Source organism: Centropristis striata, chromosome 24 (assembly GCF_030273125.1).
Source record: "Centropristis striata isolate RG_2023a ecotype Rhode Island chromosome 24, C.striata_1.0, whole genome shotgun sequence".
Classification (NCBI taxonomy): domain Eukaryota; kingdom Metazoa; phylum Chordata; class Actinopteri; order Perciformes; family Serranidae; genus Centropristis; species Centropristis striata.
This window is the reverse complement of record NC_081540.1, coordinates 19,110,978-19,135,636: the sequence shown is the minus strand read 5'-3', so window position 1 is coordinate 19,135,636 and position 24,659 is coordinate 19,110,978. Positions and strand designations below refer to the sequence as shown.

At 41.0% G+C, this 24,659-nt stretch overlaps 1 protein-coding gene across 3 annotated transcripts in view; it reads left to right on the top strand.

Annotated features, from left to right (window-relative positions):
* Positions 1-24,659, top strand: part of raph1b (Ras association (RalGDS/AF-6) and pleckstrin homology domains 1b) — a 58,679-nt gene that overhangs the window by 19,715 nt on the left and 14,305 nt on the right. For 2 of the 3 annotated variants that reach the window (XM_059327792.1, XM_059327793.1), the window contains 7 exons: positions 442-535; positions 19,321-19,440; positions 20,000-20,105; positions 20,243-20,434; positions 21,371-21,801; positions 22,902-22,973; positions 23,659-23,733. In XM_059327792.1, the coding sequence (XP_059183775.1) occupies positions 19,321-19,440; positions 20,000-20,105; positions 20,243-20,434; positions 21,371-21,801; positions 22,902-22,973; positions 23,659-23,733 (996 nt within the window). In that variant the 5' untranslated portion in view covers positions 442-535. The remainder of the gene's footprint in view (positions 1-441; positions 536-19,320; positions 19,441-19,999; positions 20,106-20,242; positions 20,435-21,370; positions 21,802-22,901; positions 22,974-23,658; positions 23,734-24,659) is intronic. The other variant, XM_059327795.1, reaches the window with a different exon arrangement.

Sequence of the window (24,659 nt, the reverse complement as noted above, 5' to 3'; positions counted from 1 at the left end):
ATCCAAAGATGATAGTTTGTCAGGTTTTGTTGTCAGAAAGGTAATAAATGTACTGTTGTAGTAGTGCAGAATATTGACAAGTGTTTCTAATATTCTGGCACTCCCTTGTATGTAAATTTGTGTGGCCAAAATAATAATAAAAACACCTCTTAATGTAATGCAAACTCCATCTCCATAATGAAGATAGTTAAATGAATAACTCTCTGACAGTGCCAAACAAAACTGAACATTGTAATTATTGAGAAGGCAGAAGTTATGAATGGAGATGTGGAGATGTATCACATTAGATGATACAAGTAGACCCAGATGGTTGGGTTTATTCTGTGGACATCAACCAATGCTATTTACCCACTAATGCTCTTGGCTGCAGTGACCAAAGAAAGGTTTGTGAGACACTAAATCATATCTGATGGATTTCATTCTTCCTCTTTTCATTTCCAGAGGATAAAAGCCCCGTCGCAGAGTGGAGAGAAGTGGAGTGGTGGTTTCGTCTGACCTTTAACCCCAGTAGGAAGGAGAGCAAGCCACTTCAGAGGTAAGAGTTCCTGTAAACTGCCGCTGCTACTTTCTGTGGGCAATAAACTCTGAGCAGGGGAAAAAGAAAGAACAGTATTGACGTTGCTGCCAGTAAGCTTTTTGCAAAACTCATGCTTCCTTGCACAAACGCCACACAGAGACTGTTATTTTGACAAGTCGCTGCTGCACAGAGCTGCCAGGCAAGGTATATTTAAGGTGGTCTCGCATGACATGCATGTCTGAGGCATCATGTGCTCAAACCAGCTATCATCTGTCAGATTTCAGGGAGTGGAATCCCCAGTTGACGGTGCGGCTCCATGTGTTTGTTGTTTGTTGTAAAAAGAGGTAAATCTAGAGCTGATTGGGTGTAGATAGAGAGGTTTCACCCCCGCCTTAAAACCTCCATCAGAGGGCCTTGTAAATCAAAGCCAAATGAAAGAGAAGTGGAGCCTCTGAGGATCTTGTCAGGGGAGAGTCTTCAACGCCGAAGGAGATAATTCCTGCCTAAAGTAGAACCATGTGAGGGTGAACTGGCTGTGGTTTGTAGCAGAGAGCTGCTGCTTACAGTGAGCCTTTATTCTCTCACTATCACAGATCTGCGTTGAATTTGCAACCCAGAGTCTCAGTGTTTCCACTTGTGTTTATACAAGGGATGGCGACCAAGTCGTTTTTCTGCAGCGCTGCCTTGGCGATGTGACACTGGTTTTATTGAAATTGCACACATGACTGCACGCATCTGTGGGGTTGCTTTTCTTATGCAATCAAACAGAATAGGTTTTAAAGGAAAATATTTCCACACTACAATCAAAAAAGGAGCAAAAACCGCAAAGAAAACATCTTAAACTGCAAGTCACATACATTTGTGATTAAAATGTATGAATGCCTGTCAACTTTTTTGCAAATCCAATAGTTTTGCTTGCTGTGGAAACTTTTTGAGGAAATGCAAAAGCAAAACGTTTATGGGATTATCAAGTCTTTTTTAAAGGCTTTTTAATCCCTTTAGAAAAGTTTCAACAGCAAGCAAAAATCTTGGATTTTAAAGAAAAACATTTGGTTTGCATGTATATTTTTAATTAATCACAAATGAATTAGACTTTTTTAATTGCAGTGTTGATTGTTTTGCTCATAAAACCTGTCCTGTTCAAACCCATATTAGATCAGTATTTAGTAGTGGTGCACCGATCGATCGGCGCCGATTTCCTTAATTTTGTGGGATCGGCGATCGGCCGATTCCTTTACGTCAAAACGATCTTATCTACCTAGATAATTTATGATTTAATGACTATTTGAATATTCGAAAATCGATGCCCTCCCTAGTTGTATGTATGTTGTACAGAACAAAAACCACTTTATGGTTGCAGTTCTTTTGTTAGTTTTTCCTGTAAATTGTTGCTATTTATTTTAAGTTCAGTATTTTATTAACTACCTCAGACATTGTGATTTCCTTTATTTGTTAAAGAAAAATACTGCTGTATTATTTTTTTTCAATATAATAAGATTCGAACATTGAAGGTGTATGCTGTGAGTTATAAAAAAAATCGGTATCGGCCAAAATCGGCAGGTCAGGCTTTTTAAAAATCGGTGATTGGTGATCGGCCAGAAAATTGCAATCGGTGCACCCCTAGTATTTAGCTTTTACTTTCTGTTAATATTTCGCCTGTTTTTCAATAACCTCAGTGACCTCAGATTTGAAGAATTTCATCCTCAACTGACAAATAGGAGCTTACAGTAGTGGCCCGGGGCAGAACAAGAGAGCAAACACACTGAAGAAAAACAACTCGACAAATAACACGGCGCACTGGGTGCTCTTTTCCATGATATTTAGTTTGTTGTTGTTTAGAAACTAGTCAAATCAAATGTTCCGGAGGCAGTCTGGTTAAAGTGGTAGTGACCACGTAGGTTGTCATTATGATGATTAATCTATTAGATGTAAACCATCTGAACCTCGGGCAGTCTCAGGGCGTTCTTTGCTCCTGTCACATTTTACTCACTGTGACCTTGTTTTTCACTGCAGTATGTAAGTCGTGCATTTCTATGGAAACGGCACAATCATGGCTAGAAGTATGGAGAACTCAACATGTCCTTTGTGCCGTATAACAAAGTTTTAATTCCATAAATTGTACACACACATAAAGAAAAATAATCTAATAGTTCAATTTCTTAGATTTATTTTTGTAAAATTAATTAATTATTAAAACATTTTTTTTTTTTAAATGGGGCTTTACAATTTGAGAACCTGTGCTTGCGGCCTCTCTTGTCCTTCCCTCTCATGTCTGTGTAAACTGCCTGCGGTTCAGTCCAGGTTTTAACTGAATTTTTGCCATGTGATTGTTGATCTCAGACAGGTCATTCATGGCTTCAGGGTTTGGCTGATGATTACAGAATTTTATGTTTTATTTTTTATTTTTTTTTTATTTTTTTTTAAAGATTTTTTTTTGGCCATTTTTCAAGGCTTTATTGATAGTGAGACAGATAGAAAGGGGGTGACAGAGGGGAGGACATGCGGCAAAGGGAGCTCAGGCCGGATTCGAACCCGGCTCCGCCGCAGCGAGGACTGTAGCCTCAATACATGGGGCGCCTGTGTAACCCACTACGCTACAGACCACCCGAATTTTATGTTTTAAACCATATTTGGTATATGTAAATTGTTTTTTTATTTATTTATTTATTTTTTTGGCTAAATTTTGAATGAGAGATGTAGATTAAAGTGATTAAAGTGATTAAAGTGTCAGATGATAATTTAGGCTAATCTAGTTCTTTAAAGTAATTTAATTTTACCTTTTTTTGTGCAAAAAAGTGCAAAATGTAATTTTTTCAAAAGGGTTTATTTTTAGCACAATTTTTAATGAGAGATGTAGAACAAAAAACAATTTAGGTAAAAACTTATAAAGCTTAGATTGTTACTTTTGCTAACAAAACAGTTTGTCACACATATTTAGTTCAATGACAGTTGATCATTTCTTTTTTTAAAGTGCCTGTCTCTGACAAATTGTATAATTCTGTCATTTAAATTTTTTTTTTTTATTTATCTACTTTTTTATTTGAAACAAAACATGGCCTTCAAAACCTCCGGCATGATGGAAAATGTATATGTGGACTTCCATGATGTAGAATGACTACAGTGATCTTATCCTTGTTATGAAAGTCATAGACCTTGGCTTTGGGCAATGCACGTCTGGACAAAGTATTTAATTATGTCTAGAAAACACACGGGGAGAGGGGGAAATGTCAATGGACAAAGTTCCAGACACATGTTGTATTATTTTCCTGTGCTGTGTAAAAAGGTCCAGCAGTGAGGATCTGGAAGGAAGCCGGATTTTAAACTGGGACCCCAGCGGTGAAGGAGCCTGAGGCCGAGGGGAGGAAGCCTGCTCCCCGAGACTTAAACTGTTCCAGGAAGTGGGGATGCTGATGTGTCAGAGAGGTTTATAGTGTGTGTCGGCGGGAGGCTCAGTGTGTGTCAGTGTCCTGTGAAGAGGCTGAGCAACTCTGACACTCAGCTGTCAATATAATTGGACGTGCACATGCAGTTAATATTTCATTGTTGCTGTTTGGTTCATGCATCGGGCAATAATGTCCTTGTTGCGACCACGAAGACCTTTAACGAGGACGGCAGCGTCGGCTCGGCAGGAATGCTGGAGGTGGCGTGGCAGGAAACAGGCTGGCACATTTTGTGGTGTCTGTTTGATGAGAAACAAACTCACACTTGGACAGTTGCTTTGGATTCAGATAACAAGAAGCTTTTCATCACTGGCCAATCAGTGGCCAGCTGCATGGGGTTATGGGGCGAAGGACTGAGCAAGGGGGAGATGGGAAACGTAGTCAGCTAACAGAGGAAGACATTCCCAGCTGCTGGGGGCATGTGTGCAGACGTGTGTGTGTCCCTCTTTGCCTTTAGGTGCAGCACATTGCACATGGCTGGCTTGTTGCAATAAGAATGTGTTGTTGTACGGGTTGTCCATCCATCCGTGTGTGTGTGTGTGTGCATGTGTTGCCCGTGCAGCATGTTCTACCTACTGTGCTTTGTATTCCCTAACAGGTGGCTGATGTAAACCCCCTTTTCTGCTAGACCAAACAACTAAAGGATGATGAAAAAATCTGTTGACGCTGTAATGATTTTATTGGTTAAGAGTAGATGAAAGGGCCAAGAAAATCATTAAGAACTATTGTTATGTACTGCTGGGAAGCACTGCAGAAGGTGATTGTAATACTGAATAATTCAGGGCAATGTTGTCAGGAAGGGCTTTCCATTGTACTTTCATAGTGACTGGCTGGTATGTAGGGCTGTAGTTAAACAAAGAAAATCTTCCTCTGGCCACCAAGAGTTGATAAATGTTCAACTTTGAGTCATGTTAAATAATTTCTCTGATTTAAAGAAGTTCCTTAAAAGGAAAAGGCAGTTCAGAAAACGAGCATTTTAAAAGTTGTTTAGTCGCCTTCTTCCAGACAGACCTGACAAAGCATGAATTTAGACTTTTTACAAATCTGCACCAGAATGTAGTTATTTCAGTATACTTTTGATCTATTTATTGCTATAAAAGGACAATAAAATCAGTTTATTCTGAGTCGTTGTAGTGCTGGCAGCCCAGTTGCTGGAGACCTTCATACAGTTAAAATATACAATTTAAAACAACCAAGAACTAAAAAGTGTATTGTTAAACTAACTGTTACTGTGATCAAAAGGTATGTATTTCTCCGGGTTGGAAAATTTTAACTTTTCCGCATCAAACTGTCTGAAAATGAATACAAACTGTACCATACCTTTTAAAAGTCTTAAATTCAACTATGTGAACCTTGCAGGAACCCTGATCTGAAGTGGTTTCTCCAGTGCCCTAGATACAGCCACAACCCATTTATCTAAATAAGTTACAGAAGGTTTTTAATGTTCTACTGCTGCACATTTAGCATTACTAAGCAACAAACCTTCAATTCAACACAAAGCAAACCCAAGAAAACACACAGTTGAGGATTAACTTCACAGCACTGCAGCTCTTTCTACTCCACCAGAGCAGTGGGTCAGGCTGTTTTAATGTCTGGCTGGTTCTCAGCAGTCCGCCTGGTGTCTGCTGCGGCAGTGCTGCATCATGTTTAAAACCTGTGTGTGTATGTGTGTGAACCCACTGCAGCAGACCACCTGAGCCCCTGTGTGTGTGTGTGAGTGTGTATGTAACCCAATCTCCTGAGGGCTGGGACAAGACTATTGATTTCACATTTGGACTGCTGCCCTGCAGGGAAGCAGGGAAAGCTGACACATCCTCAGTGTGTTTAATGTGCAAGAGAGCGAGCATGACTGTCAGAAATGGAGAGAGAAACCAATAAGACAAATACAGACACTTGCGTGCAGCTTTTGCATTGAAGTCAGCCATCTTAGCCAGCACAGAACACCTCATTTCTTTTTTCTTTCCTTAATGTGAATTACTGGGGCATCCATGCAAACGTCATCTAAATGCAGCTGGACACTCAACAAGAAACATGACACCAGTATGTTGGTTATTATGGAAAGCTGCATGTCATGTGAGCGTGGAGATGTGCATGTGTGTTGCCATGGCAACTACCTTGATGCAGGGCAGCCGAAGTTTGGCTCGCTGTCGAGTCCTCACACCTACCGCCCACCATGCAGTCTCATGCTCCCTCTCCGTCGCCTCTCCTCTCCTCTCCTCTCCTCTCCTCTCCTCTCCTCTCCTCTCCTCTCCTCTCCTCTCTCTCCGTCTCCTCTCCTCTCCTCTCCTCTCTCTCCGTCTCCTCTCCTCTCCTCTCCTCTCCTCTCCTCTCTCTCCCTCTCCTCTCCTCTCCTCTCTCTCCGTCTCCTCTCCTCGTTTCCTCTCCTCTCCTCTCCTCTCCTCTCCTCGTTTCCTCTCCTCTCCTCTCCTCTCCTCTCCTCTCCTCTCTCTCCGTTTCCTCCCTCTCCATCTGTCCACCTCTGACATCCTCCTCATCTTTCTCCCCCCTCTCTGTCCCCCGTCCCTTCCCCTGCCCCTCCTTCCTAATTGGCTGTATAAGCCAGAGTGTCTCACTGTGTCACGCTGTGCCTCACTGAGCTCGTATGTGTTTGTGGATCCATATGTGTGTGTTTGTATGCAGGTTCCTTGTCTGCTTGCAGGCTGTCGGTCATGCTTGACTAATGACACTGAAGCCGCTGTTTTGGCCATCGGGCCTCCCCTTTATTCACAACCTAATAGGCGGCTCCCTCCCTCCATTATTGTACCTATTCATCATTTCCTCCATCACTCCCCCATGCTTCTCGCTAGCCTCTTATCATCTCATCTCATTTCTCTTTCCTCATTGCTCTGTCCCTTTTATGATCTCTCTCCTCTAATGTGACAAGTTTTATCCATGATTTGTTTTTTAGTTCTATGGGACAAACCACGTCAGTGCACATTTAATTTAAAACTGCCCTGACGATATTGGGGTAACATAAAGTCATGATACTAAAGGGTATTTTTAAAACCAGTCCTTCAGAATTATAGAGCTAGGCTCAGTTTTTATAGCAGCTCTGGCAATTGGAGAGCCGGTTTAGAAAGCAGCCACAGACACAAGCCCAGATTTAAGTGCAATCACAAAATATTTAGCATTTCTTATATTGTCATATTAAATAAATGTACGTCAAAAAGTATTGGCAAGTAATCTCATTCTGTTGTATTTATGCTTTTGATATCGTCCCAACACAAAGAGCAATGTGATGATGTGTTGCGATGGCTACCAGCCTGCATAGCCCCGAACAATCCACACTCCATTCAGAAAACAAGCATTTTAAAAGTTGTTTGCTTGTCGTCTTGCGGACAGACCTGACAAATCATGAATTCAGACTTTTTACAATTCTGCATCAGGATGCTGTTACTTCGGCATAAGTTTGCTCCATTGAACTTGATTCTATCATATTAAAATCAGTTTATTTTGGGTTCGTACCGCTGTAGTACTGGTACTGGTTGCTGCAGAAGATGGTTATATTCACCAAGCTGTGAGTGTTACTAACAACTGCTTGTCTGTATTTGTTGTGTTTCTGATATTAAAGACCTTTAGCCTTGACAGCCTTCTGGGTAAGAAAATGCATCATTTTACACACTCCATCAACAGCTTCTAGTTGGCAGTCTTGGGTAAAATAAAATAAAGTGAAACAACCTCAAATTGTCCAATTCATCCTCAGCTAAAAAGGGTGTCACTGCAGCGTGGGGACATTTCCTACAGAGACACGTTAAATGTGCAGAAAAATAGCATTAAAAATAAGTTGTTTTCCAAAAACAAATGCATCCACCAGCCAGATCTAAATGTTTACAACACGAGGCTGTGGCTCTCATGCAAACACTGCCCTTTTTTCCACAAGGCCAGCAAATACCTCGTAGTTCCTTTTTAAATAACAAAGCTGCTCTGTGTCCTGGTCATGTTGTGTATAAACATGTAAAAACAAGCAAATATTTTCATGGAAATTCTTTGCTGACAAACTTCCTTATTAAAGTCCAGCAGTTTGAAGCCAAGTTGTTGCCCAAAACGGCAGCTAATTTTTAAACTATTAAACTAAACAGACGACAAGACACTACATGAATTAATTCATGTTTTTACATAACATTGGGAATCTTTTCCTGAACATAACATGCTTTGAACACCATGATTTTGATGGTTTAGGTGTTTCCATATGTGAGAGATTTATGAGCAACACTAAAGTCACCATCTGCTGCTCCAATACATAAATACATTTCCCCTCGTCTCTCCTCCTGACCCTCTTCCCTTCTCATGGCAGCCCATCATCTGGTGTGCATGCTGCCTCCGGCCCCACAGACTGTGAATCACCTCTTACACATACATGTGTCTGATTGTCATCACAGCCTATAAAACCAAGTCATAAAACACACACAGAAATGCCGAGTGTCAAGATACCGTGAGGACGTCCTGTGTCACTGTGACACCAAACAAAGGCTTCACTGCTCTGCCCTACAAAGTCTAACTGCAGTAACTACATTTTTGGTCAAAATTGAGTTATAACTAAAAATGAACTGCTTGATGTGTGTTTTATTTTGTGACAAAGTTTTAGATTTCAATTTTGCTTTATCTCAGAGAAACAATTACATAAAAATTGCAGTAACTACAAAATCCAACATAAGTAAGTTCACCTACCATGGTCTGCTATCTATCTATATATATATATATATATATATATATATATATATATATACAAATTTATACATAAAACCAAAGCCAACTGTAGTTAGTTCACCACGGTCTGATTCAGTGTTGCCTTGTTTTAACTTCATTGTGTTAAATAGTGAAGACACGAAGAATAGAAATTATAAGTTTATTTGATAGGGAGATTATTATCGAGATAGTGACTTCGTAAAAAAAGTAAGATATGATTATATTAAGACTCAAATATACCATTACTTTATAGTATTAAGTCTTAAATACACAAATATTTGAATAGAGTTGTTGAACACTTTTAAATACACTTACAGCAAAATTAATTTCAAAATGTTTATTCAATGAAAACAAAATATAAAAGATGAAAGAAGACAACATTGTAGTTATTGCACTCAGCAATGCAAAACCAGAGTGCAGTAACTACATTTTGGGGGTCAAAGGTCAAATAAATCATAATGATTTTTGAACGTAAAAATGACATCATCAATACATGTAGAAATAAGTGTCATATCGCTGACCTGTCTATAATTCATTTGGCTGGTCAGTTAAAAAAAACGTTGAAAAACTTTAAAGCAGTTTTTCTCAGATTCACCCTTTGCGTAGTTACTGCAGTTAGACTCTGTAGGGCAGTGCTGCTCTCACATGTTTGGTAAAACAGATGCAATAATCGTTATTTACAGGCTGGTGTTTCCAGCGAAGTCTGTGGTTATTCACTCACTCCCTTTCCCCGGGCGACTCCCTTCATGTTCAGACGTTCTACCGGGAGAGGAGCAGCGTCACCGTGTCAAACAGACATTAAGTGGAAAGAGGAAATGTGGGTGAAAGAACTCTTTGAATGAGGGAGCGGCCGGTCGGCTACTGTCCAAAGTCAGACTGGGTGTGGTTGGCTTGTCAACTGACCTGTGACGGCCACTGATGTCTGACGCTAAAAATGACATAACACTGTGTGTCTGTGTCTGTGTGTGTGTGGGTGCATCCTGGATGAATGAGAAATGCAGGGTGGATGCACCTTTGGAGGTTAAAGAAGCGAGCATGTGACAAAAAGACACTCATCAATGGCTGATGTTTAGAGAATAGGGCTGGGCAATAATTCAATATTTATTGTCTTCCATTGGCACCATATCATGATTATAAACAAACATCGAGATGTCGTGATATAAAATTACATTGTCTAATTTGATCAGGGGTGGGCAATTAATTTTCCCAAGGGGCCACATGACCAATACCACGAAGGTTGCAGGGGCCGGACCAAAACTCTGAACTAAATTCTGCTCAATATTAATTTAATCGCATTATAAAATATAGTAAATTATCTGGTTTTGAGCTGCTACTGATAGGAACACATGTTATGATAAGACTGTTAATGTGGAGTAAATCAAATATAGCAGTAAAAAGTAGTAAATACTCCAATCACTGTATCACTTTTCCACTTATTTTAAACACAGCTGTAAATGACCTTCAGCAAGGTTCCTATATATGTTTTTGTATTATATAGCTTGTTTTTCATGTTTGTACATTTTCAAGGTGTTTTACACTGTTGTGATGCTTTTATTTTGAAAAGATGCTGTCCAGTGTAAAATGGGTGCTTTAATTTTGAAAGGTAGTCACAGGAAATAACTGGTAGAACGGTCAAATGAAAAAACGAACGGTAAATAATAACGAGTGCGTCGTAATTCATATAAAGTTGATATAAAGTATCTAAAAGGCTTCTATAGTGGCTGACTGACAGGAACAAGGTTTGTTACAGTTTATTTTATTCTGTCATATATATTAGTGGATATATTTGTTGTCTTAACTATAGTAAAAGTGCTTGTTAGCTCTAGTGCTAATGCTAATGTTTGCTATATTTTTTCAAAATAAAAGCACTGCGGTTATATTGATTTCTAATTTCTGGGTAACCTCACGCGGGCCGGACAAGGACAGCCAACGGGCCTGATGTGGCCCGCGGGCCGCCCAATGCCCAGGTCTGAATTTGATACTAACAAGCACTAGGGCTGGGCGGTATGACAATATACACTGTTGTTTTTACATGAAAACAAACTGTTTTATTCATGAAATGAGTTACAAAATAAATAGAAAATATAGTAAAGACATTAACAAGGGCAGAAATAATCATTTTAACCTGTCCAAATCTCCAACTTTACCTCTAGATACTCAACCAGCCTTAGGAAGGATCATTTCATTGCTTCTCTAATCACCACAGACAGTTTTCAGCTGTGCTTTAATGATCAATCAGCCTTTCAACACAATGTACCACTGAAACACAGGATAATCTATAATAGATATTTCATAAGAAAATATGCCGTTCCCAGCTTTAATAGTCATTAACCACATGTCTAGACTGTGTGTCTGTTATTGTAATTTTAAAAATTGTGCTTTTCTTTCAAAAATAAGGACCTCGACTTTTGAGCGGTAGTGTATATCACCTGAACAATATAAAAATGCTTGTATGTGTTTTTCTGTAACTTATTGTTAATGTATTAAAATGTCAAACACTAGAGGCCGAACAGTGTTAATACAAGGTTTACATCATTCAGAAAAATGACAGACAAAAATAGGTTTTAGTTATTTTCATATAGACAATTTATGTACCGAACAACCAGAAAACATGCTTCATCGTGATACATATCGTTATTGAGATATGAAATTACTGATATCGGGATAGAATATTTTGGCTATATCGCCCAGCCCTAACTAAGAGCTGACCCCAAACATTTGAGCAGTATACTCTCTAAATTTGATGCATTGTGTTTTTTATTTACGGTGTCTGGTAGTTTCTCACTCAGAGAATGATGTGCATAGAAAATGGCCCCTCAAATATGCATAATCACACCACTGCAAACTCAAAATCCAGTCACCTTCGCTGTTTCCTCACACATAATTTCCCCAGAGTCAGCCAGCAGCATTTAGAGTCTGGGGGCTGGCTGGCTGGCTGGCCTGATGAATGCCTCATAGCGTCTGGAGCTATTCCTAGCCGTGGCTATGCTAAATGTTTTACTTGTTCCCTCTGTTTGAGCTTTGTCTGCATCTCCCCCCGGAGACTCTTGTCAGTGCAAGCATTTGTGTCCCACTAAACTCTCCAGAATTCCCACTCTATATTTGCAGCCAAGCACCACAGCACAGTGCTCACGCCTCATCACAGTTCACTCACTATTCTTCTATAATTGCCACGCTGTTTTCTTGCTCGTACCCAGTGCTTCCCAGTCCCTTTCTTCTCAATCTTGGCTGATTCTGGCGGGATTATATGATGTGTTGAGAATATATTTAGAAAAGAGGTGTCAGACAGTTATTTCGGGAAAGATAATTTGAGGAAATGGCTGCGAGGACGTTGGTAGTTTGTGTGCATTTCGCTGTTTTTCCGAGATGATGAGAGCCAAAGGGCCCATGCCTGATGCCACAATGTTGAGAATTAGCTCCAGAAATAGTCTATTTAGAAGTGCTTGGTGGAAACATCCACTCAGTCGTCATCGCAGCGGGGGTATCTGGCCACAATAGTGTTTACTCAGCTAAGGTCATGTTCCACATCCCAGCCCTCCTATTTCCTGTGTGACTGAAATATGAAAGGATTTTATTTGTAACTCAAATGTTCGAAGCAATTCATCATCTGAATGTCAACTCTGAGCAGAGCAGGTGGCGCTGAAAGAGGCAGAGAATGGCTTTGGCGTTTTTCTTTCAGATTGCTCTCAAGTGCTCTGTGGGTTAAACACACAAAAACATACACTACTGGTCAAAAGTTTTAGAACACACCAACTTTTCCAGAATTTAATTGAAAATGATGCAGTTTAATGTCTCAGTGTACTCTGAGATTAATGCACATTTGCAACATTTAAAATTCTTTATTGAGCATGATAGTGTTTTGAAAGTAAAAAAAAGATTCAAAATCACATTTTATGTTGGACTAAAGGACTGAAAAAAGACACAAAATGACCAAAAAAAGACACCAAAAGACACAAAATGACTAAAAAAAGATACAAAATGACTAAAATAAGACACAAAATGGCCAAAAAAAGACACAAAATGACTAAAAAAAGACACAAAATGACTAAAAAAAGACACAAAATGACCAAAAAAAGGCACAAAATGACAAAAAAGACACCAAAAGACACAAAATGACCAAAAAAAGACACAAAATGACTTACAAAGACATAGAACAAAGATAAATAATTCAAAAATGGACAAAATAGCACAAGACTCCATAGAGTTAAGTTGTTTACCCATTTCTTGTTCCCTGAAAAAGGCCTTTATTTGTAACTCAAATGTTCGAAGCGATTCATCATCTGAATGTCAACTCTGAGCAGAGCAGGTGGCGCTGAAAGAGGCAGAGAATGGCTTTGGCGTTTTCCTTTCTCTTGTATTTTGAGATTGTTTGGATTTAGTCTGTTTAAGTAATAAAATTCAGTCAAATAAACAGGATTCAAACATTCTCATAAACAATATGGAGAAGCACAGAGTATTTATTTGGGTGTTTCCAAGCATTACCAATGTGTTGTAGCCCTTGATTGGGATAAATGGAAGACATATGGTGCTGGTGAGTAACAGAAGAAAGAGCATTAAATGCATAAACTAAAGCCCTTTTCATACTCCACAAGAAAAGAGAAATTTGTCCTTGTTCTCAAGGTGGCAAGAACAAGAAAAAAAGTATTTTCTGTCCAGGACATTTCATACTTAACTGCAGAACTCCTGGGAAGTCGTCATAGGGCCCTCACACTGCAGCAATTCACATTTTCTGCCCAGATGATGTATCAAGAACAGAGAAATGTTCTTGCAGCCCTGTATGTATTATGTGTATGTATGTATGTATCTATTGGCCTTTACTAAAGGAATAAAACATCATCTCAGAATGAATCAACTGTCCCGTTACTAGTCCTGATTCCATCACCAAATTCTTTGCGCAATTTGAAGATTCACATGAGAAAAGCTTGATGGAAACAAGCTATTCGATAAAACTTTCAAAAATGCACAGAGGTGTTCTTTGTCTTTTCCGAAACAAAGTTAATGCTCTAAACAGGAGATGGAAATGCTTTTTCCAAACAAGTTCTGACGTAGTGAACATCTTACTCACGTGACTGATCAGCTGGTTCCTCTTGGCTGGAAAACTCTTCATTTTTTATTTGTGGCAAAAGTTGTCCGATTAGCAACTTCTTCTGACCAAAGTACGTTTATGCAGCTTTGCGTATTTACTCTTAACCAGTTAATGGAAACTTCCCTAATTCAAACTTTCTTGAATGCAACATTTTAAAATTTTGCTTCAATGGAAACCCGTCTAATGTTAAAGTGAGCGAGTTCTAGTCCTTACTAACACCTAACTTAAACCTCTCTCCAGCTAACTGTGTAAAAAAACTGTCCGTCCCATAATCATCTTATTGTGAGCCAAACAGATCCCTATTCCCATCATGCAAACTGGATTTAGAAGAAGGAAGCCATGCAAACCTAATCTGACCTATGATGTCATTGTGCACTCTGTTTGCTACACCCAAATACTTGTGTGTCTTTCTCTTTGCCTGTTTTCCTCGCCTCCTTTCTGGATCTTTTTCTGGCTCGTGGTTTGCACAATACCTCCCAGCCACAGAGTCCAGGGCCTCTTGAGTGCTGTTCTTTGTGAGTTTGCGTAATCTTTTAGGTGCTCCAACCGTGCCAGTTTGAAAAAGGGATTGCTTGATGCCACATTTTCATGTCCAATACCAATAACTGCACCCTTTAGTATTTGCGAACAAATCCGATACATCTTTTCAAGTTATAGATATACATTTTTTCTCAGTCCAAGTTAAGTAAACAGGGTTTGTTCATGTCTTAGAAGTTGCAAAGTTCAAAGTGAAATGCTTTATTATCACCATAAATGTGCTCCTTAAAAATGCTTGTTGCAACAATCCATTTCCTGCGTTCACTCGACATTCACAGCTAGTTAAGTCCTCTGATGAGCCCTTTCTCATCAAAGTTATCAAAGTTATCAAAGTTAATATCAACAGCTGGTAAAGAAACAAGTTGTCCATACATGTTGATTGCATGGGTATAATGAGTTGAGTAAAGTTTTTTTTACAATTGCATCAATACAACCAATTTATATGTGATAATAAAGGCTTTGAGAGTCTGGACAATTTTGGTTTAGGTGCATTGAAAATGTTTCAAAAGTGGCGCATAAAAAGCTGTATCAACCCTGATTTAAGCATCACATTTTCCTCCAATATCTATAATCAGAACACTACTGAGTATCAGATATGCACATCCCTAGTTTGCAACCCAAGTCTATTTTTTATCAGTATTCAGTTGGATCCCAGTCTCCTCAGAGTTCTTTGTTAAAAGTACAAACTATTGAAAACACTTCTCGACGCTGTTCTCCTCTTTGTCAAGTGACTTAACATCTAGTCTGCATACCGCTCCCTTTTCCAATCCTCTTGACACTCTCTGATATGAACGACTTAGTCTAAAGATAGACATGTCCTCCTCCTCCTCCTCTTCATCCTCCTCAGCACCGGATGCTTTGCTGCTCTTTCTCTAAGATTTAGAGCGATCCGTTTTCCCAGAACAAACTTTTCATCTTCCCTTCACTCCTCATCTCCCTTTGCATGCACTGACTGCAGCATCAGCGGGAACAGGGAGAGACTCCACTGGGTGGACCTTTGACCTTTAACCTTTGACTGTGGACCTCTGAGCCACCCAGCGCTCACAGGAGACAGATGAGTGCTGGTCATGCTCAGACAAGAGAGAGGGAGAAAGGCCAAGGCTTCTGTTTGGTTTTCCTTCAGAACTGCATTTGCACACACACACACACACACACACACACACACACACACACACACACACACGCTGTGTCTCTCAGGTCATGCACCATAAGCTTAAAAGCAGGGCCTCAGGTGGTAATTCACTTAAACCTGCAGCATCGTCTGCCATTTAGGCTGTAATTCCATTAAAATGACAGCTGCACAGCTATTTTCAAAAGCTCTTTGTTTTTCTGCATCTGCATCATTTTTTGTTTTTCTTTTCCTGCGGTCACATTGAAATAAACCTACAGCATGTGTATATTTCTCTGTGTGCAAATATAAGGCCTGCAGGCTTATTGCTGTTTAAACACAGCTGTTAAAAGTGTCCTGCAGTTCCACTCATTTCCTTTTTGTGTATTTACATATGAGAGCACCTCAGAGAGTGTTGGCAAATGCAAGGCAAGCTCATTTGATTTGAGCCATTTCCTGTTCCCATCTGCCTCCGTGCAGCCATGATGTCATGCGTAACGCGAGGATACTTGGCTCTTTTCATGCTGGGGAATCCCCAGATAGATATGTCCCGGTATGGAGGAACGTTTGAGGGAAGCCACTTAGACAAACCATGCTTTGTGGTGGTTTGGCACCGTGTAATTCAAACGACGGCAAACTGTTGTATACTTGTGTGACTTTCTGGTAAACTGCCGGGTCATCCTAAAGGACACCGTCCCTCCCGTCCCCCAAATGAGTGGCATGGACAAACCGAAGGACAGCTGGAGCTTCCTGCCCAGAAACAGGCCATGTGGGAAATTAGGAATTCTGCACATCCTGGCCATTTCCTGTTCCGACTCCCACACACGTTGATGAGTGCTGGGATGTAATTTCACACACACACACACACACACACACACACACACACACACACACACACATACTTGGTGGACTTGTTTTTGTTTACATACTTGCGACTCCATCAAGATGACAAGTCTATGTTCCTCGTGTTTGATATGCACGCCAAAACAGGAAACTATCCATCATCGCCACTGTAATGCACACACACGGAGACATATTTCTGGTTGATAATACCGGCTGCTGGGATGATGGAGATATTCTGTACAGTGACTTAAAGGAGCAGAACACGTGTGCTGTCTGGAATGTGCAGCCTCTGATCTAAAACAAGCGCCCCTCACCTCTTGCGTGTGTGTATTTGTGTTCAGCTGACCGTTTTTCTCGGCTGTTGCGATCATATTCCTGTTTGCTCTGCAGCCCGTTTTATTGCCTCTCACCTACTGACTGTTTTATTACATCTCATAACAAAGCATGACTTTCAGATTGCTCTCAAGTGCTCTGTGGGTTAAACACACAAAAACATACATTAAGCCGCATACGCACATTGTGCTGGATCAAAAGAGCAAAGGTGGTCTAAAGGGTTAATCCTGGTTGGTACAGTCCCCACTAGTGACTGACACCATGCAGCATGGTGGTTATCCCCCCTGAAAACATCAATGGGATTACCCGGGTATTTCTGCCTCACTGGACTGTACCAAGACAGGGGCTGACTGGGGGAAATAGTTTTTTGTATTTTTTTATTAATATTTTTTAGCACACAGTTACAATCAAAACACATCTAGCACATTGCATCCTGGTGATACATTTCCCTGAGTTTTAAAAATAAATGTTTGTTTTTTAATAGAATTGGATACACAGACAAGACAATAGGAAAAAAAAATAGTTGTAGTTTGTGAAAAAGGACTAGATGAAACAAACAAAAATTTTGAATGTTTTATATTCAAATTTAGTGAATTCACCATTCACCTCTTTAGAAAATATTGTTACTTCCCTGTTTTTATTATTTTTTCTCATATTTTTTCTTATTTACATTTATTCTGTCTTTATTCTTATTTTTATTCTTATTTTTATTATATTTTTTTTACATTTTATTATATGTGTATACTTATTTACATATAATACATGTTTATTAATCTAATGTTAAAAAAATAATTTTGAAAGTAACATAAGTACTTTCAAATTTTTTGTTTTGTATTTTAATTTTTTTTTATAAGAAGGAAAATAAGTCATTTTTATGCCACAAAAGCAGTTGTTCGTTGATAAATTCCACCAAGGTAAAATATTCCTGCTTGTTCTCCACAGGCAGAGAGTGACTCCTACTGAGCATGTGCAGAAAAAGTGTCTTAACTGTAACATTTGTCAAGTTGTCCTCTCTGGCTGAGTATTTGGACTGTCTGAGCATCCCAGGCGTGACTCCGTGCTTCACTTCCACTTGACAATCTCACCAGATTAGACAACATTCTTGCTCCGTGTACGTTGGCATTCATTGGTGTTTATTCACTCTGCAGGTTGGGTAATATCAGATTGTCTAAACAGTTTGATTGGCCGACCTAAAACAGATAGGAAGAAACGGGGACGGACGTCAGCACTCTGATGTTAACTGTCATGTGTCTGAGGTCTTATCTGCTCCGCTGTGTCTGCTTGATGTTTTGGTTTTGTCTACTGAAAAGTGTCCTTGTGTTTACTGTAAAGGGCTGGCCATTTCATTTAAACTCTAGATATAACTCTTTGTGTTATCCTCTAGCACAGCAGTTCCCAAACTTTTTTAGCTGCGCACCCCCTTCTATGTCCAAACCGGGTTGATGCATCCCCAAACCGTAAAAAAAAAAACAACCCAAAATGCAATAAGCTTTTTTATCGCCATATTAAAGGCAGCATGTTTAATCATGTTCAAATGACCAGAACACACATATAATAAAATAATCACAATCACAACAATGCGCTCTCGCATTTGAATTCATCTGAAACACTGTGTCAAAATAATGCAACAAAGGCAGAAAGCAGATGCGTTCGGGTAAATGTTATATTTTGAGCCACATTGAACAAAAATTGCAGCAAGTTTAAATGAGCGTGGACCTAACACAACCCGTCATCATAACACGAGTTGGAAAAATTGAATTATTTACACGTCTTTATTGTGTGGGGAAAAAAATGTAATTGTGTAATTATCAGACTGCCATTACATTTTTCATCTCGCGCACCCCCTAGCAGCAGCCCGTGCACCCCTGGGGGTCCACGCACCACACTTTGGGAATCCCTGCTCTAGCATAGAGTCTTGTGTTTTTGTGCAATAGGTTGGTTATAAGAGGGGTTATTTTTAAATGAAAGTGAGCAAATAGCTAGTGAAGATCCTCAGAATAGTGGATATTTGGAAATTTTTGTCAGGTTTAATTTTAATGTTTTCAAGGGTAGGAATATGTTTGGTTTTCAACATAATCTGGTGGTTTAAGTACATTGAAATGCTTTTTTTAAAGACCACCTGTTCTGTTGCATTACTGAATATATAAGCTGCTGGAACAGCTGCATGTTGCCGTTCCATCACTTCCCTTTGTGTCCAGTAGAGGGAGCTCTGTCATCACCTTTGACAGAGCACAGCTGGACTCACTCCACCTTCCTTCACTCACACTGGCCCAAATAGCCATTAATACCACCTGCTGTTGTTAAGTGTGCTCTGATTGATATGTGCTCTGCTGCCACTGACTCACTGCAGCTTTATAGATGCTTTATAGATCCCTAAAGCGCTCGCTGCGTTCATTTATTTACTCCTGTCTCCCTTCAGTCTCCCCCTGCTCTCTTTTTTTGGGGATTGTTCGCCGGAGGAAGACGAGGCATTGGGCGTGTCAGTTTGTGCACAACACACACACACACACACACACACACACACACACACACACGACACTTCAGGGCATTCCACCGATCAGACTGCACAGGCCGCCCGCTAGGGGTCCGTGAGTGGTTGTCATGGTAACAGGCAGTGAGGTTGGCATGAGCTGAGCCGAAGGTTTTTTTTTTTCTTTTTCCTCCCCTCCTTTAGATCATCCCTGCTATGTGGGTGTGATCTGATAGTGTGTGAATTTGTGCACGTGTGGAACCACCTGACCATTTCTCCTCTTTACTTTTCTGTGTGCAGATGGAGCAAGTATCAGATGACGAGCTGGACCATGGAGCCGAGGAGGACAGCGATAAGGAGGACCAGGACCTGGACAAGATGTTTGGAGCTTGGCTTGGAGAGCTGGACAAGCTTACACAGGTTAACACAAGCCCCCCCCCCCCCCTCCTTTTCTGCAAAAGTCCCGCTAAAGTGACGTAAAGAGCTCTGCCTGCATTTCACCTTCTCCCCGTCATGCTGTTTCTCTCGCCAATATAACGCCTCTGTTACGACCTCTGAAGGCGGTACGGAGCAGGGATCATTTTGCCCCCCCCCCCCCCCCCCTAACACCTCTGGGACGTTCAGGTTGTAGACGAAGCGTCACAGAGGCGTAAATATCACAGCTTGAAACAGTCTGAAAGGGGCTACAGACTCACAGGTAGAGCAGCAGCAGAGAGAGAGGAAGAGGCTGTATCCATAGCAACCTTAACACTGCTAATCCTGTCTCCCTATACTGTATCCTAGCAACTCCCCTCCCACCACCACTTTGTATTGTGTATTTGTGCAGGTTTGTGTGTGTGTGCAGCACTTGCAGGCAGACATGGCTGCTTAGATCCTCTGCTTTGACTGTAATGTTAGAATGCGTGTGTTTTTTTTTGCATATGTGCACCTCATGCTTTGTGTGTGTGTGTGTGTGTGTGTGTGTGTGTGTGCTCTGTAGAGTCTGGATGACGGCAGGCCTCAGAAACCACTGCAGAAGGCTCCTCTCAGGCAGGAGACCAACATGGCCAACTTCTCCTACCGCTTCTCCATGTATAATATAAACGGTGAGAGCTTCATGTCACACACAGTGTCCAGATCAGTTTGCAGACCCCCCAAAAAATTACATAACTAAAGTCATGAACCCCCTCCCTTCCTCTGCCTTCTCTGTTCTTCCTCCATCCTCTATCTCTGCTCCCTGCAGAGGCGTTGAACCAGGGCGACACCGTGGACCTGGACGCCCTGATGGCTGACCTGTGCTCCATCGAACAGGAGCTCAACACCGTCTCTAAACCAAACTCCACGTCTCGCAGCCACAGCAAAGGCCAGCAGCGGGCCCCTGGGGGACGCAGTGCCAGCACCAAGCACACAGGAACAGGAGGGGGCAGCAGCGGAGGTAGTCCTGCTGAATAATGTGCTTTACAATCAGGCTCCATGGAGGATTTTAACTCTGAACTCCAAACAGTTTCAGGGTGGTTTTTGTTGTTTTTTTTTGCTTCTGTCACATTTTACTGACCAAGACATAATTTTTCAATGTAATATACAATGTCCAGCATTTTTATGGAAATGGCACAATGTAGTAGGCAAAATGTTTTTTTGTGCAAAAATCCCAAAATGTTTTTTTTTTTGAAGAAGAAGAAGAAGAATAACTAAAATCTCAAGTTCAATTTCTTGAATAATTTCTGTAAGAAAAATTGGGGGAAATTAAATATTTATATATATATATATACACACAATTTTTTTCAAATTCTCACAAGTATTACCAGTAATGAAACCTATAATGGAGGCTCCACATGCTGTATATATTGAACTATTTACATTATTTCAACCTCTCTTGTCCTTTCCTTTTAATGTTTTTTTACTGAATATTTAGTCTTGGGTTTTTTTATCTCTTAAAGAAAAAAAACTTTTGGCCATGGGGTTGAGAGGGTTAACAACAATAAAAGAACTCCAATCAGAAATATTATCTTAAGCAAATAAAGCTGTTATATAGAACCATCTGTCTAACTCTTTGTATATTACATAGCGTGCCACTATGCACTTAATATTGCACACAAAGGAGGAACACTTCATGGAGTAAAACGGGAAGATGTCACTCTTCTTCTGGTGGTTGGGGAAAAAAATCTCTTCTAACATGTTTTTTGTTTTTTCAAAAGCCAAAGACAAAACAAACACACGGAGAGTGCTTATATAGAGGAGGAAGGGGGACAATAATTAGCAGCATCCTGTTTGAAGCAGGGAAATGTAGTCTTTAACATACACAATTACCATTGATGGATTACATATAATTTAAGCAAATCTCCATCTGAGCTGTGTTTAAACTCCCCAACAGGAAGCACCAGTAGCAGCACCCGAGCATCGCCGGCCAACACGGTGCGAGGCGGCAGCGTCAACGCCCGCCCCGCCGCCTCCAACATCTCCCTGGATGACATCACCTCTCAGCTGGAGAAGGCCTCTCTCAGCATGGACGAAGCAGCACGTCAGACTTCTTCCTCCTCCTCGTCCTCCTCCTCTTCCTTCTCCTCCTCCACGCTCCGGCGGCCCTCGTCGGGGTCGTCGGGCGGCGGCGGGCAGCACAGGAGGACGGGCTCGGTGGGCACCGTCAGCGAGCAGGACGCTCCGTCCCAGCGCTCCAGCGTCAACTCAGCATGTGCCTCAGCGTCCAGCATGGACTCCCTGGACATTGACAAAGTGATGGCGGGTGGGGACGGAGAAGGCCAGAGCAGCCCGAGCTCCCAGGGACAGAACCAGACCAGCACGGAGGTACGTCTCAAAAAAACACAGAAAAATGCACAACAAGGACATAGTACTATCAGCTAATGAGAAAGTGTGTGTGAGCCACAATGTGAAAGACTGCGTGTACATGTCCGCATTGATGGTGAGGTAAGCTCTGCATGTTTAACCACACCGCATGGAGTTTGGAAAAAACTGCATGAGTCAATCCACAATGCGGCCCGTGTATTGTGCATTGGATGGTGTGTTTATGAATACATTGTAATCACAAATAAAGCTCCCAAAGTGTGGATTACAATGTTAAACATCTGCCATTTCTGAATTCCTTTGCTTACTCACCAAGCATCGTGACTGTCTAACAAAGCAGAATATCTTCTGAAGTCTTAAGTAAGAGGAGTTTACCCTGTTTCAGGAACAAAGACCTCAGCTGATAAACTATAACATATGTATGTTTAGAGGAAGAGACCGACTGTACAGACAGCACTGCACTGACAGTATTTCAGTTTAACAGAAAAAAAGTTTACATGTTAAAGGGATTGTTGATGTTTTTTTATCTGTGGTCATATGAGATACATATCCATAATCAGTGTATCACCTACAGTAGATGGTGGATCACATGCCCCCAGTTTGGAGAAGCAGCGACAGGTTTTTCAGCAGCCACCAGAGTCCATTAACAAAAGGGTCATTTTACCTGGTAGTATACAGGAGTCACTGGTCCACCTCTCACTCAATCAGTTACTTTGTTTGTGTTATTACGTGACTTCTGTATTGTAAAGGGAACATTTGGATTCACCAAAGTCACACAGTAGCACAAACAACCCAACCAGCAAGGCAGTGGTAGACCAGCTCCTCCTGTTTCCTGCAAGGTAAAACTACTGGTTTTGTCAATGGAGTCTGGTGGGAAAAAAATGTTGATACCCTTTCATGTTTCTCCACACTGGGGACTACAATGTACTGTCTATGGATAAGTGCCTCATACAACCTCACTGAAAAATAAAATCCCTTTAACATTATATCATGCATGTCCCCTGTCCCCCCTGCATGTCATCATGTTATCTGTGTTTGCATCCCTTCCTATATCTGTGGTCTCTATCCACACACACCTTGCCTGCACCTGCTGATTTCACCAGCATGTCACAATGCGACGAGCCAGACGGCAGCTTGACTTCCCCTCACGAGAGAGTGAAGTGGACCGGGCCACTGTAAGTGTGTGTGTGTGTGTGTGTGTGTGAGCTTGCACGTGTGCATGCGTAAAGGATGCAGGCTAGACATTTTAGCTTCCACCAACAGTTACATTGCATTTTGAATTGACATTTTTAGCTGTATGATGCAGCCGTTGGCTTATGAGTAATGCATGCACATGTTACCATATGTATAAATGTGTGTATGGTGAGAGAGACAGAGTGTGTGTGTGTAAGTAGCTGTAGACCAGGCATGTCCAAACTATTCCACAAAGGGCCGTGTGGCTGCAGGTTTTCGTTTCAACCAAGCAAAAGCACCCAGTTTGACCAATCAGCTGTCTGAAGACTGAGATCAGTTGATTAACTGAGTCAAGTCTGGTGTGCTGCTGCTTAGTTGGAACCAAAACCTGCAGCCACACGGCCCTTTATGGAATAGTTTGGACATGCCTGCTGTAGACGATAGGTTTTGTAGATGATGCAGTCATGATTGCTCTACAGTACTCCTCACAATCATTGCTTCTTTACCCACAGCTGCAGCTAATGACAACCACACCTGCTGAGCTCCATTTATGGAACCTTCTCTCGCTTCCACGCTTCTTCATACAAAAAGATCTGCGATTAATAAGCCTCAGGAATCACCTGGCACTGACTTTTCTCTATTTTGTCTTTTCCTCTGCTCTCTTTATTTATCCTCTCTTCACCCAAGCACTCCTATCTGGACCGAGAAACCTCGCTCATTCTGAAAAGCATAGCAGGAAAACCTTCTCACCTCCTGACCAAGGTGACTTCCTCATACACTCGCTTCTCTCTCTCTCTCTCTCTCTCTCTCTCGCTCTCTTTCTCTCTCTTTCTCTCTCTCGCTCTCTCTCTGTCTCTGTCTCTCTCTCTCTCTCTTTCTCTGTCTGTCTCTCTTTCTTTTTCTTTCTCTCTTTCTTTTTCTTTCTCTCTCTCTCCCTCTGTGTGTGTGTGTGTGTGTGTGTGTGTGTGTGTGTGTGTGTGTGTGTGTGTGTGTGTGTGTGTGTGTGTGTGTGTGTGTGTGTGTGTGTGTGTGTGTGTGTGTGTGTGTGTGTGTGTGTGTGTGTGTGTGTGTGTGTGTGTGTGTGTGTGTGTGTGTGTGTGTGTGTGTGTGTGTGTGTGTGTGTGTGTGTGTGTGTGTGTGTGCACTGTCCTCTCTTCTGCTTTGCATGTCTTGGAAAAATCCATGCATGAAAAAGCTGCTGGAAAAACTTATTTGAGCTTATTAAAAGCTGGAGAAGCTCTCTCACTGCCTCTAACAGGATCTGTGAGTTTTGTTATTGGAGATTTGGGAATGCACAAATAAAGTGAAATACATGAGGCAAGTTAAAATGAATTGGGCAAGCCAAAAAGTACATTACAAGACCAGATCACAAGTAAAGAAAATCAAATATTCAAACATTAAAGAGGGTAAGCGCATCTGTTTTTCTGTGTAGAATGGATTTTTACATCATTATTCTGCATTTACCCTGCACATACTCCTCTATGCTTATAGGTTGAATACACTTGAGTGTTTTGTCCGACTTGCTTCCACATTTATGTTTCACTGGCATGTGACCTTTCATTTATGGGTTTCTACTACTTTTCCCCTCTCTGTTCGTGTAGCTGGCTTTTGATTTGCACTGTTTATGAAATTATGTTATTGGAGTTCAGTTAAAAACTCTGAGATTTGCAGCTTTTCTCTGTTCTAAT